The sequence below is a fragment of the Trachypithecus francoisi genome, unplaced genomic scaffold, assembly GCF_009764315.1.
Source record: "Trachypithecus francoisi isolate TF-2019V2 unplaced genomic scaffold, Tfra_2.0 Lachesis_group1, whole genome shotgun sequence".
In the NCBI taxonomy this organism is placed as follows: Eukaryota; Metazoa; Chordata; class Mammalia; order Primates; family Cercopithecidae; genus Trachypithecus; species Trachypithecus francoisi.
Genome location: NW_022681454.1, coordinates 14,517,752 through 14,531,959, shown reverse-complemented (window position 1 = coordinate 14,531,959; position 14,208 = coordinate 14,517,752). Strand labels below are relative to the sequence as shown.

Below are 14,208 nucleotides of genomic sequence, written 5' to 3'. Positions count from 1 at the left end.
ATTACAAGTGTGAGCCCCTGCTCCTTGCTGTAATTGCCAGCTTTTGATTTGGCACTCTGACTTGGTTTTCCATTATGTGGATGCCAGGACTAAACCAGGACCTAAGAAAAGCTAGTATTTTGCAGGAGAGACAGCTGAATCAGAGAGAGGCATAGAAAAAAGGAATTTCTTTTAATACACGCAGCAAAGTCATTTTAATGACATTCAATTTGCACTTTTATTGAGGCATTTCTATGTGACAGGCACACTGCTAAGTACGAGTTAAGAAGAAGACTATAACCCAGTTCTTGTCCCTAAGTCACGTTCAGCATAGCCAGAGAGGGAGAAAGAAAATGGATTAACAGTACAAGAGCAAAACAATCTTTGCCTGCCGACCTATTTCTTTGCTCTTGCATCATGCCAGAAACTCCTAGGTGGAAGGTCTGTTTGGAAGTAAGACTGAAAATAGAGGCTGTAGGCATTTAATTTTTTTTCTTAAAGGCAAGCCTATTTCATGGAATAATGGAAAAACTGTTTTTGGCAAGAGACAGTCTGAATAAATGAAGGAAAAGGTTAAAGTAAATAAAACAGTAAAAATGTTAATTGTGAAAGAAAAGCACTGTGTTTTGAATAATTGGAAGGTTATATAATTACATTTTTAAAAAAGACTGAGGTATACACTCAACAATAAACTTAGTAGGTGACCTGTTATGGAATAACAGATAGATATAATATCTCCTCCATTTAAGTTAATCCCCTTTGCTTCTTTCTTGTGCAGTCTAAGACTTTCTTCATGTTTTGTTGTGTTCAAAGCATAGCCCTCCAATAAATGCCCTTGGAAGATGTCAGCTCCTTTGGACTTCTTCCTTCTCTAACTTCCTTTGCTCTGTGATGCTTTATGACAAGCCCCTTTCAGTAGAACTCTTCTTTCTTGATTTTCCTATTTCTGCTCGTATGATAGGAAGATTTTGCTTCTCAAAAGTATTGAAAGGAAACCCTCTGTCCTTCTCTACCCGCCCTTCCAGCCCTACTGGCTGCTTCCCAAGAGAGAAGGAAAGACATGTCTGACTGGAGAGTCAGCTGGAACCCAAGATCCTTAGTCCAGGTTACCTGCAAAGCGAAGCAGTGGCCCCTGGCTGTCCTGTCTTAGCTGTCTACAAGGAGAGGTTGTTCACTGGCCTGCATGGTCTGCTTGGCACTCCACCTGGTAAATACACCAGAGCCGCTCAGCTTGTGTCTACATGGGGAACAAAATTCGTGAGAAATGGAACAGGAAACCATCTGGACTCCGGTTCAAGTGGCATTCTGCCATCTGGTTTTACCCTTAGTGCGAGGGATATCTGGATCCCTCTCTGACTCCAGTGTATTTCCAAGTTGGTTTAGAATTTCAAAAGGAGACAGATGAGATCCATTGGATCCCTCATGCCCTACCCTCCATATTAATTACTCTTCTGTTTTCTAACTTTAACCCATAATTCAGTGTTCATCATATCTGTGTTTAATGGAATGGATGGGTGGATGATGATACAGACTGATGGATTATTCAGTAAATGCATAAGTTGATATTGTTTTGATCACTAATTATATCATGTATTTTTGTCATGTAACCAAATAGATGATAAATTCCTCATGGACTGGAACTTATCTTTACCCTTGTTTTGTAAATCTGCTTCCAGGATCACATTTCTGTACAAAGCAGCCATCCACTGATACTTGTCTGTAATAATATTTTATAGAAATTTATAATTTTCAAAAAGGTCATACTCATATATCATCTCAGTACTCATGATGACCCCATGAGGGAGAGAAAATGATTATTATTCCTATTTTTCAGTTAAGGAAAAATATCCAGAGGGGTAAAGGGAAAAATATCCAGAGGGGTAAAGGAACTTGCCCAAAGCTGCAAGCTAATTAGTTAGTAGGACAGCAGGACTGTACTCAGTCTGTGTCTGGGCCTATGTTTTCTCTGTTCATCATTCCTCTTTATAGACAAAAATGGTGATTGTTATACCCACCCCATTCTGTTTCATGTGATCAGTGCTGAATGTTACAAATTTAAAATTACACAGGTTTCTGAAGGAGGCAGTCCCAGTGATATGGTTTGGCTGTGTCCCCACCCAAAACTCATCTTGAATTTTAACTCCCACAATTCCCTCATGTCATGAGAGGAATCAGGTGGGAGGTGATTTAATTATGGGGGTGGGTCTTTCCTGTGCTGTTCTTGTGATGGTGAATGAGTCTTATGAGATCTGATTGTTCTAAAAATGGGAGTTTCCCTGCATAAGCTTTCTCTTTGCCTGCTGTCATCCATGTAAGATGTGACTTGCTCCTCCTTGTCTTCCACCATGATTGTGAGGCCTCCCCAGCCATGTGGAACTGGAAGTCCATTAAACCCCTTTCTTTTGCAAATTGCCCAGGTTCAGGTATGTCTTTACCAGCAGCATGAAAATGGACTAATACAATAAATTGGTACAAGAAGTGGGGTACTACTGAAAATATACCCAAAAATGTGGAAGCAGCTTTGGAATTGGTAACAGACAGAGGCTGGAACAGTTTGGAGGGGTCAGAAGAAGACAGGAAAATGCAGGAAAGTTTGGAACTCCCTAGAGACTTGTTGATTGACTTTGACCAAAATGCTGATAATGATCTGGACAATGAAATCCAGGCTGAGGTGGTCTCACATGGAGATGAGGAACTTGTTGGGAACTGGAGCAAAGGTGACTTGTTATATGTTAGCAAAGAGACTGGTGTCACTTTGCCTCTGCCCTAGAGATTTGTGGAACTTTGAACTTGAGAGAGATGATTTAGGGTATCTGGCAGAAGACATTTCTAAGCAGCAAAGCATTCAAGAGGTGACTTGGGTGCTGTTAAAGGCATTCAGTTTTATAAGGGAAACAGAGTATAAAAGTTCAGAAAATTTGCAGGCTGACAATGTAATAGAAAAGAAAATCCCATTTTCTGAGGAGAAATTCAAACCAGCTATAGAAATTTGCATAAGTAATATGGAGCTGAATGTTAATCACCAAGACAATGGGGAAAATGTCTCTGGGGCATGTCAGAGGTCTTCACAGCATCCCCTCCCATCACAGGCCTGAAGGCCTAGGAAGAAAAAAATGTTTTCTTAGACCAGGCCCAGGGTCCCCATTCTGTATGCAGTCTAGGGACTTGATGCCCGGTGTCCCAGCTGTTCCAGCCATGTCTAAAAGGAGCCAAGGTACAACTCGGGCCATGGCTTTGGAGGGTGCAAGCCCAAGCCTTGGCAGCTTCCACATGGTGTTGAGCCTGCGAGTACACAGAAGTCAAGAACTGAGGTTTGAGAACGTCTGCCTAGATTTCAGAGGATGTAGGGAAATGCCTGGATGCCCAGGCAGAAGTTTGCTGCAGGGGCAGGACTCTCATGGAGAACCTCTGCTAGGGCAGTGCAGAAGGGAAATGTGGGGTTGGAGCCCCCACACAGAATTCCTACTGGGGCACTGCCTAGTGGAGATATGAGAAGAGGGACACTGTCTTCCAGACTCCAGAACGGTAGACCCACTGACAGCTCGCACTGTGTACCTGGAAAAGCTGCAGACACTCGACACCAGCTTATGAAAGCAGCCAGGAGGGAGGCTGTACCCTGCAAAGCCACAGGGGTGAAGCTGCCCAAGACCATGGGAACCTACCTCTTGCATCAGCATGACCCGAATGCGAGACATATTTACCCAATGCCTGTACCTCCATTGTATCTAGGAAGTAACTAATTTGCCTTTGATTTTACAGACTCTTAGGCAGAAGGGACTTGCCTTGTCTCAGATAGATGTTAGACTGTAGACTTTTAAGTTGATGCTGAAATGAGTTAAGACTTTGGGGGACTTGCTGGGAAGGCAATGACTGGTTTTGAAATGTGAGGACAGATTTGGGAGAGGCCAGGGGTGAAATGATATGGTTTGGCTGTGTTCCTACCCAAATCTCATCTTGAATTGTAACTCCCACAATTCCCAGGTTTCGTGGGAGGAAGTGGGTGGGAGGTGATTGAATTATGGTGGCGGATCTTTCCTGCACTATTCTCATGATAGTGAATGAGTTTCACAAGATCTGATGGTTTTATATATGGGAGTTTCCCTGCACAAGCTCTCTTTTTGCCTGCCACCATCCACATAAGACGTGACTTGCCCCTCCTTGCCTTTTGCCATGATTGTGCGGTCTCCCCAGCCATGTGGAACTGTAAGTCCATTAAACCTCTTTCTTTTGTAAATTGCCCAGTCTTGGGTAGGTCTTTATCAGCAGCATGATAACAGATTAATACACCCAGGAAAGCAAGAGCAATGTAATTAAATATGAGGGCAGGCAACTGTAATGATAGCCAGCAGTTACTAAGCTCTGTTTTAGGCACTTATGTGGATTACCTCATTCAATTTACACAGCAAGCCTAGGAGGCAGACACTGCTATCGTGCCTACATTACAGATGAAGACATTGAGGCATGAGAGACTAACGGCCAAGTTCACCCAGTGAATGGTAGAGCAAGGGCTGGAATTAGGCAGTTGGTTACCAGACTTAGGAAAATACGATATAAAGGATTTGCAAGGATAGAAAATCTCTAGTTATATAACAAAGAGACAACAAATGGGAAGTGGTCCTGCAGCAAATGTGAGATGACAAGAGAAAAGAGAGGGCAAAAGAAGAAAAATAAGGGTAGTTAACCAGGATGTGTGAAAAAAGATGCAAACTCAGTCATTCCTAGCTAGGAAACACGCTCCTTGTTTAAGAAGGGATTCATTGAGTATAATTAGACTTACTCTTACGTAATATGCCTGATGTTTGTTCTTTATGTGTAAGGTAGTGAATTATTTTAAAAAATTAAAGTGGAATATTATAAACATAGCTATTCAAAAAGCAAAGCACTTTCAATTTCATGTAATAAAAGTGGAGAGAGGGGAGTGTCTACCTTTTTATACAGTGTTTCAAGCTCTGCCTTAATGCTCTGCTCCTGTGTTAGTACTGGCCGCCTTGAAGGAAATGGCTTGATGGGGTTTGGCAGAGCTAGGATCCTACCGTCATCTCCAAACCATCTTCTTTCCTGTAGGTGAAGCAGAGGGAATGACAACATTTTCTTCTAATTGAACAGAAAATGGTTTACAACACAAACAACGTTTCTTGAAAATTCTGTGTCAACATATATATTTCATGTACCTCCTCCCCCAACAGAACTGTAAAAGTCTGTTTCCATTAGAAATCAAGTCTTCACTAACACCTCTCACAACCGATTTAAAATATACACCCTGGCTCCCTAAATAGTATTTTAAAGAACTTAAATGAATGCTTAAGAAAAATTTATTTTCTATTCATTAAACATTCAAGAAAAAAAAAAAACACAGGATAAAAATTCAAAATTGAGACTATTCTCCCTATGGATAATTTAAAAATTCTGTCAAGTACGAAAAGGTTGCCAGCATCAGGTTTAGCAGGAAAAACACAGATTCAGCTAGCAAAGATGGATTTTGAGCAGTTGAGAAGTTCTATTATTTGAGGATCAATAAATGTACTGAGAGAGAAAGTTAAAAAAAAAAATTGAACCACTTTCTGTGGATAACCTCAAGAGGAAATGAGTACAGTGGATGCAATGACTGCCCTGTTAGGAAAATAAAAGCTATGTCTAGTGCACCCAGACCACGCTTGGGAGCAGAATGTGCACACTTACGGGATCCTGCATCAGCAATCTGTTCTCCATGATGTTCTGATTGGTGCGTGCCACCTCTGGTCTTACCCCAGTGTAAAGGCCTTCATCTTCCAGGAACCTGGGCTGTACATTCTCAGGAAGCTTTTTATATGTAGGGACTAGATAGTTTATAAATAAATAAAACATTAGGGCCAATCTAAATATCTCAAACTGCAATTTGGTGAATTAATCACTAGAGATTTCATTTACGTTCTTAGAAAATGCAAATTTTCCAAATTAATTTTTAAAAGCAGAACCAAGGGAAAGATGAATGTGTTCACTTATAGGAGTATGTTGTAGAATCAGGTATTTAAAGAAAATACCTAAATAATTTAATATGTAACTCATCAGTGTGGCATACTGAGAAGAAGGTAGTATTCAAATCATAGGACGAGGGACAAGTTTTAGCTTTATTACTTTTCAGCTGGGTGAATTGGGGCCAGGCACTTCTTTGAACTCTCTCCTCCTGTATAAAAGAGATAATAATCTACTTAACTGGGCTTCTGGGAGAATTAAATGAGGTGAAGTATGAGGACGTGCTTTGTAAATGAACAAGTTTATTTGAGTGAACGTGATCATTACCTCATTTATTCATTCACTGCTTTATTCATTCATAGAACACATCTTTACTGAGAGCCTCCTTGTGCCAGGCACAGATGAGACTCTGGGAATCCAGGCCAGTCCCCTGCTGCCTTGGAGCTTGGATCGTAGTGGGAGTGACAGGCAGCAACAGGAAGCAAAGGTCTCTACAAGATCACGCCATAGAGTAGTAAGAAAATACACAGGGGATGGTGACTTAGGGAAGGGTGGGGATAAACTTAAGATGAAAGAAAGGCTGTTCTCATAAACTCTCAGCCCCTGTAACTGATCACTGATTTGATAAAAGGGTTCCCACAGTACTTTGGTGTATCTTCCATTAGTCTATCAATAAGTGTTTGTTGAATGGATATTTTTCCATGTTCTGTGTTTTTTGTTGTTGTTGTTGTTTGTTTGTTTGAAGATATTTCTTGATTGTTACATCAGATTAGAAACTGGAATCAGATCTGGAGATGAGGCATCCTTATGCACTAGCCATATTTCATTACCAGTTAAGTGACGATTTCTAAACTGAACAAGAAAATAAAAAGAGCAAGTACCTGTCTGCCTACTGGGTATGAAGAGCATTTCTGTTTCCATCTGCAGCCGATCATGAATGCTTTCATAATCTGCAGGTCTGACTGCTACAAAATCGTCAGCCATGTGATCTAAGCCCAATAGCAAGTCCTCGACATCGTTACCATTAAGCAGTTCTTCCTCATCCTGCATAATGTTAAAAAGTAACAAGAAAAAATCATGCTAAGATTCTTAGTTAAAAAATAATTAACAATACCAAACTCATGAAACTTAACATTTCCTACAACTTTATCTTTTCCTTTTTTAAAAAAATAAAAGCATAGAACTATATAATCTTTCATATTTAACAAGTGGGTTTTAAAAAAAATTGTTTCGCACTATTCTACACACCTGGAAGATGTCAAAATCAGAGATGGCTGTTTCAGAAGAGAAGTGGTAAGCAAAACAATCAAAATCCCAACAAATCTGGCCTCCTTTGAGGGTGCTTACTTTTGGCCATTTATGTAAAGAATTGGGCTCATAAATTATGTAGCAGTTTAACCTTCTATCTGGCACTAAACCAAGGGAAAAGGCACCAAGTGTATAGATGCACAGACTACACACCCTGTTCAGACTGCCTGAGTTTAAATCCCAGCTTCACCATATACTGTCTGAGGACCTTGAAACTGCTTATTTAACCATCTGATCCTCAGTTTCCTCACTTACAAGATGGTTATAGTAATAGAAGTTTACCTCTAAGCACTTTGTGGGGATAAAATTAAATGATGCACTTAAAAATTCAAAGCAAAGAGGCTATAATCACAAATGTTAGCTGACATATATTGATTTTGTTTGGATATTTTCCAAATGTCGTCTCCTCCTTCCTCTTTTTCTTTCTCCTTCTTTTAAAAATTTAAACCTGGTATCCATTTATGAGCAACATCTTTTAAAATCCTGTGGAGACTTTCAGGTAGCTGAAGACAACGATGGCAGTCTAGCTACTTGCCTCTTAATATTTCCTCCCCATGTACACGAAACAGTAGGAAGGAAAAAGGGAATCTATGTAGAAACCATGCTTTTAACTTAGCTTGAAGACAGGGAATGTCAAAACATCGAACAAGTGAAAAGAGAAAGATCACCAGATGGCAGTGTGTAATCTTCTTTCTCTTGCCCCACCTCTGCTTTGTGGTGAGCAAAATCACCCAGAGAAAAACTGCAGAGAAGACAGAAAAGGGAAGCTAGCAAAAGGGGCTACAGAGGATCTAAAACTTGGTTCAAAAAGACTAAATCAACCTTGAAGATGAAAATATTTTAAAAGTGTCCGGGTGGAGTAGAGCATGGACTATAGGGAAGGGGCTTCAAAATGTGTGTGATTTAAAATGTGTGTGATTTGAGGAAAACAGAGCTTCTGGGGCGGTGAATAGGCAAAAGGAAGGGAGAAGTGGCCTTTGGTGGAAAGTGTCATAATTTCAGAAGATGTTCACAACTGGAGACTTCTATCAACAGGTGAAGCCCAATTCTCCTCCATTTGAGAGTGCACTATGCCTCGTGACTTGCTTCTCCTGAGTAGAACATGGCAGAAGTGATGGTATGTGGCTCCTGAGACTAGGTCATAAAGGAAGTGTGGCTTCCTTTTTGGGTTCTCTCCTAGATCATTTGCTTTTGGGAAGTTAGCTGTCCTGTCAGGAGGACACTCAAGCAACACTGAATGAGCTGAATGCTGATTTGCATAACGATTGTTATAGAATAAGCTAAAATATTCCCGAGCTTCTATAAATCTAGGTAAAAGAAGTGCATTTCTGGGAGGCATTTTTCAAGGGAGGAGATTATAAGTGAAGCAGAGAATTAAGCCAATTATGCAAATACTAGAATATCCTAGGGTGTTTTTGTTATTTTTAATGTGGCAAAATATATATAACATAAAGTCCACCATTTTAACCTTTTTTTTTTTTTTTTTAGACAGAGTCTTGCTCTGTCATCTAGGCTGGAGTGCAATGGCGCGATCTCAGCTCACTGCAACTTCCGCCACTCGGGTTCAAGTAATTCTCCTGCCTCAGCCTTCTGAGTAGCTGGATTACAGGTGCCTGCCACCACACCCAGCTAATTTTTGTAATTTTAGTAGAGACGGGGTTTCACCATGTTGGCCAGGCTGGTCGCAAACTCCTGACCTTAGGTGATCCACCCTTCTGGGCCTCCCAAAGCTGGGATTACAGGCCACTACGCCCAGCCCATTTTAACCATTTTTAGGTGAACAGTTCAGTGGCATTAAGTAAATTCACATTGTGGTTCTACCATTACCACCATCTGTCCATCTTCCCAGACTGAAATTCTATACCCGTTAAACAACAACTTTGATTCCTTCTTTCCTCTAGCCTCTGACCACCACCATTCTACTTTCTGTCTCTATGATTTTGACTATACAACGTAGCTCATATAAGTGAAAGCACACAATATTTATTCTTTTGTGACTGGCTTATTTTTCTTAGTGTAATGTCTTCAAGGTATAGCTGTGTTGTGGCATGTGTCTGAATGTCCATGCTTTCTGAGGGTGTATACTATTCCATTGTATATTTATGTTTATCCATTTATCTGCTAATGAACACTTGGGTTGCTTCTACCTTTTGGCTTTTGTGCATAATGCTGCTATGAACATTGATGCACAAGTATATGTTCAAGTTCTTGTCTTCAATGTTTTTGGATATATACACAGAGTGAAATTGAATTGCTGGATCATATTATAATTCTGTAGTTAACTTTTGAAGAACCACCATACTGTTTTTCACAGTAGCTGCACTATTTTACATGGCTGCAAGCAATGCACCAAAGTCCAATTTCTCCATATCCTCTATGACACTTGTTTTGTTTTTGGTAAGAGCCATTCTAATGGATGTGCAGGGGTATCTCATTGTGGGTTTGATTTGCACTTCCCTTATGATGAATGGTGTAAAGTATCTTTTTATGGACTTATTGTCTATTTGCATGTTTTCTTTGAAGAAATGTCTGTTCAATACCTTTGCCCATTTTTAAATAGTATATTCTCCTTTTACCTCACACATACCACCCACAGTTGCAGAATTTGAGTTGTAGCCTGGGTGTGGTGTTTGGGCACAAAAAGCTGCTTACTTTGTAAAGTTGCGGTAAGAGAGAGACTGAGGTTTCATTTGCCTTGCAGAGGAACATACTTTGCACATGGAATAAATACTAATCATTATGTGGAGTCTAGCAAGAAAAATCCACAAGCCACATTATTTAATTTTTTTTTTTTCACAAAAGAAAGATAAACAGGTTTAATCAAGGTTCTTCCTACTACATTGTAGGGTCTCACCCAGAGCACAGGGAGCCATGTAAATTCAATACTTGGGATTTCAACTCATGTGGAGTGTCATTCTCCTGGTGGTGGCAGGTTTTCTCCTCAGCCACTTTCTTTCTTGCAGGTATATCACCCTTTTCCTCCCAGCCCTCCACCCACACCTCATTACCATCCTGATATTAAATACCATTTCCTTTCCTCTTCCTCCTGCAGGTGGTTCTTCTTCTTCCCCTTCCTCCTCCCCTTGATTAGTTCCCGCTCTATGTCTTGCTTTTGGCTTTTCCTCTGATTCTTCTGGTTCGGGATCAAAGTTGAAAGTAAAGAAGTTGTAGGCCTCTTCTGGAGAAGGGAAGCCAGGTGGAACCTAACGCAAAGCAAGGAGCAATCGCAATTTCCCATTTAAAGCTGTAATGAGCTCTGCACAATTAACTGACAGCTGGCTTGATGCTAATGGGATCAGGCGTATTCCAGGCCTCTGAAGCATACTGTCTTAGTTAAAGGTGTGAGATTACTGGTAATAAACTTTAATACCTGCCACAGGCAGTGGGAGGCCTCCTTTAATAGTAACTCTAGGCCGGGCGCGGTGGCTCAAGCCTGTAATCCCAGCACTTTGGGAGGCCGAGACGGGTGGATCATGAGGTCAGGAGATTGAGACCATCCTGGCTAACACGGTGAAACCCCCGTCTCTACTAAAAATACAAAAACTAGCCGGGCGAGGTGGCGGGCGCCTGTAGTCCCAGCTACTCGGGAGGCTGAGGCAGGAGAATGGCGGGAACCCGGGAGGCGGAGCTTGCAGTGAGCTGAGATCTGGCCACTGCACTCCAGTCCGGGCGACAGAGCGAGACTCCGTCTCAAAAAAAAAAAAAAAAAAAAAAATAGTAACTCTAATCAGTGACTTTAAAAAAACCCAGCAATTATTTACATTCCAATAAGTACATAAATATATTATTTATAGTAGTAAACACTTTAGATAAGGTTATTAAAATGACAAACAGTGGATTTATTGTTTTATCAGCTAATGCTGAGATAGTTTTGTTTTATTATGAGAAATATAGAAATTTTTAAACAAATGACCTTTTTTTGTTGTTTCTCTTTTTGAGTTAGTACTCTCCTTTTTTCCTATAATGAAAGCTGGGGCAACTTCAGAGCTGAACAAATTGTCTTATCACCAACATTTCCTGTCTTTCCATGCACCCCCTCTTCCTCAAGTCAGGCAATATTCTGATCTCTCCAGCTAGTATGAAAGTTGGAATCACTTCTCATACTTTTTTCTTGCAGACTGCATGGCAACAGGAGTCAAGTTATGTATGTAGTCATTTATTTATTTTTAATTTAGAGATGAGGTCTTACTTTGTCACCCAGACTGGAGTGCAGTGGCGCAATCATGGCTCACTGCAGCTTTGACCTCATGGGCTCAAGTGATCCTCCCATCTCAGCCTCCCAAGTAGCTGGGACCACAGGCATGTGCCATCATGCCTGGCTAATTTTTGTATTTTTTGTAGAGATGGGGTTTCGCCATGTTTTCTAGGCTGGTCTTGAACTCCTGTGCTCAATCGATCTGCCTGTCTTGGCCTCCCAAAGTGCTGGGATTGCAGGCATGAGCCACCACACCCGGGCTGTAGTCATTTCTCATTGGATATTTGTAAAAAGCACAAACGAACAAATGATTTAAAAAGACAAGATTTCTCACCTGGGGTTTAGGCTTGATTTTTTGTGCAGAATCACGGAACTTGACTCTTGAATAACTTTGGGAATCAATTTCTTGTTGAGTCCTTTCTACCTCTTTCCCTGGCTGTATGAGTGGAAAAAAATGATACATAAGCCATTTAAACCAAGAAACTTGGGCTGTTCTAAAATGAAGGTTAACCCCCCTGCCCCAAAGGCTTATCTTCTGACTGCTGTTGCATCTTATCATTCCTAAGGCACGGAATGCTGGCAAATTTCAAATGCAGTCATGCCCTCCATAGCGACAACCTGCAGAACTGCATGCATGACAGAGGTTGTACAGACTATAAATATGGTATTTTTACTCTACCCTTTTTATGTTTACATAAAAAAATACTTACCATTGTGTTACATTGCTATGGTATTCAGAAAAGTAACATGCTCTTCAGGTTTGTAGCCTTGGTGTGTAGTTGGCTATGCCATCTAGGTTTGTGTAGGTACATTCACACAATGGTGTTCACACAATGACGAAAATGCCTAAGAACACATTTCTCAGGACATATCCCCATCATTAAGTGACGCATGACTGTATGTTTAAAGGTTGATGTTGCTGAATATTTTCTTAACTGGTCTCTCTCAAGACTAAACAAATATAAAATTGTATACTCAATAAGCTTTAAAATGAAAACTGTTGGCCAGATGCAGTGGCTCATACTTGAACTCCCAGCACTTTGGGAGGTCGAGGCGGGCAGATCACCTGAGGTCCGCAGTTTGAGACCAGCCTGGCAAACATAGTGAAACCCCACCTTTATTAAAAATACAAAGATTAGCCAGGAGTAGTGGCGGGCGCCTGTAATCCCAGCTACTTGGGGACTGAGGCAGGAAAATCCCTTGAACCTGGGAGGCAGAGGTTGCAGTGAGCTAAGATTGCACCACTGCACTCCAGCCTGGGAGACAGAGCAAGACTCCATCTCAAAAAAAAAAGTGTTATCTGATCCTATAAATTAAGACTATACACTTCACAGAGGATCATTTCCAAATAGTCTATAAAGAAAAACATTAATCATGTCTGATTGTAAGTAAGTCCAACATAACCTCCTCCAGGGCACATGGCCTGTCTTCACTCAGCCTCTGGTCCTGCTATCTACCCCAGAAAGCTAAGCCCTCTGCCTCTACTTGCTCTATGTGATAGTTATCATATGGATATTCCCTTTTGCCTCTGAAAGCTAATCTGCAAGCTGCTGTTTCCAACTTCTTACCCATCTCTCCTTCTAATCCACCCCTTTTAAAACCCAGATACTCCTCCTTTTTCATGAAGCACAATCTAAATGTCAAGCAATTGTGAGCAATTCTAAGCCATCCCAGTAGTACATATAGGTGTTCATAGCAAGAAGGAACATACTTATTCTACCTATGACAGAAACCTCACCATTATTATATGGACTGAGAATTATTTCATAGCATGGAGTAACTGTCACCCAACAACAGTAATGTAGTGTGCCATCTTCATTGGGGACCTTCAGTATATCCTTCCCAAGTCCTACCTGTTCCTCAAGACCACACAAAACTTCCTTTCTCCATCCTAAAATTAACTCTCTTTTTGGAATCAAATTGTTTGATTCATATCAGGCACTGTCCTGTAAAGCTTGGCAACTGAAACCATCGGCTCTGAAGTCTGACTGTCTAGCTTTGAATTTTAACTCTACCACTTACAACTTAGGCCACTTGAGTAGAGCATCAAATAAGGAAATGTACATAAAATATAACCAGTTAGGTACATTAATAGTAGCTGTTATTATCACATTACTAGCTTTTTCTTACATGTCTTTTGTTTTGGTCTATAGTTTGTATGCACGTGATATGACTAAACATTTTAGTTTAGCCCATGGGAAACCAGAGCCTGTGGCAAGGGTTTTTCTATGCCTGTAGTTGACTCTGAGAAGTGACACCAAAGAACAGGAATTGGGGACTGGGAAGAATAAAGCAGGTGGTAAGTGAGTGCAGGAGAACTTGATTGAGAAGGCTACCACCGTGGGCAAGAGAGTTTAACCCACAGGGATCCTCTGAGGAGTCATGCAAACTGCTGCTCAGAATTGTCCGCCAGGGACACAGGAGAGGGGAATATTTGTCTAATGGCTTCTGTCCCCCAGGTGATTGGAGGGGCTTAGAAACAGATGGCCCAAAATAAGGTGCTTTGACATGCTGAACTGAAGAAGCCTCAAGGTCTCTCTGACTTCCCCTACCCTGGATGCCAAATTCCCTGTCTCTCCTAAAGCACAGGATGAGGTTGTTCTCTGAAGTTCCCTTAGCTGCCTGAGTCCAAACCTGCCAAAGAAGAAGACAGTGACCTTTAGTCCCTCGAGTGTTCATTAACTGTACCCATATCGCAGGAAGAAAGACTGAAGTTCATCAACACACTTGGACAGACTTTAGTCAAAAACCATTGTCTGCTCTGCGGGCCCAAC

At 41.0% G+C, this 14,208-nt stretch overlaps 1 protein-coding gene across 3 annotated transcripts in view; it reads right to left on the bottom strand.

The window, feature by feature from the left end:
• The window catches only part of CC2D2A (coiled-coil and C2 domain containing 2A), a 136,709-nt gene that overhangs the window by 79,517 nt on the left and 42,984 nt on the right, over window positions 1-14,208 (bottom strand). For all 3 annotated transcript variants that reach the window (XM_033213787.1, XM_033213789.1, XM_033213788.1), the window contains 5 exons: window positions 11,769-11,870; window positions 10,266-10,442; window positions 6,813-6,975; window positions 5,659-5,795; window positions 4,906-5,037 (listed from right to left, as the gene is read on the bottom strand). In XM_033213787.1, the coding sequence (XP_033069678.1) occupies window positions 4,906-5,037; window positions 5,659-5,795; window positions 6,813-6,975; window positions 10,266-10,442; window positions 11,769-11,870 (711 nt within the window). The remainder of the gene's footprint in view (window positions 1-4,905; window positions 5,038-5,658; window positions 5,796-6,812; window positions 6,976-10,265; window positions 10,443-11,768; window positions 11,871-14,208) is intronic.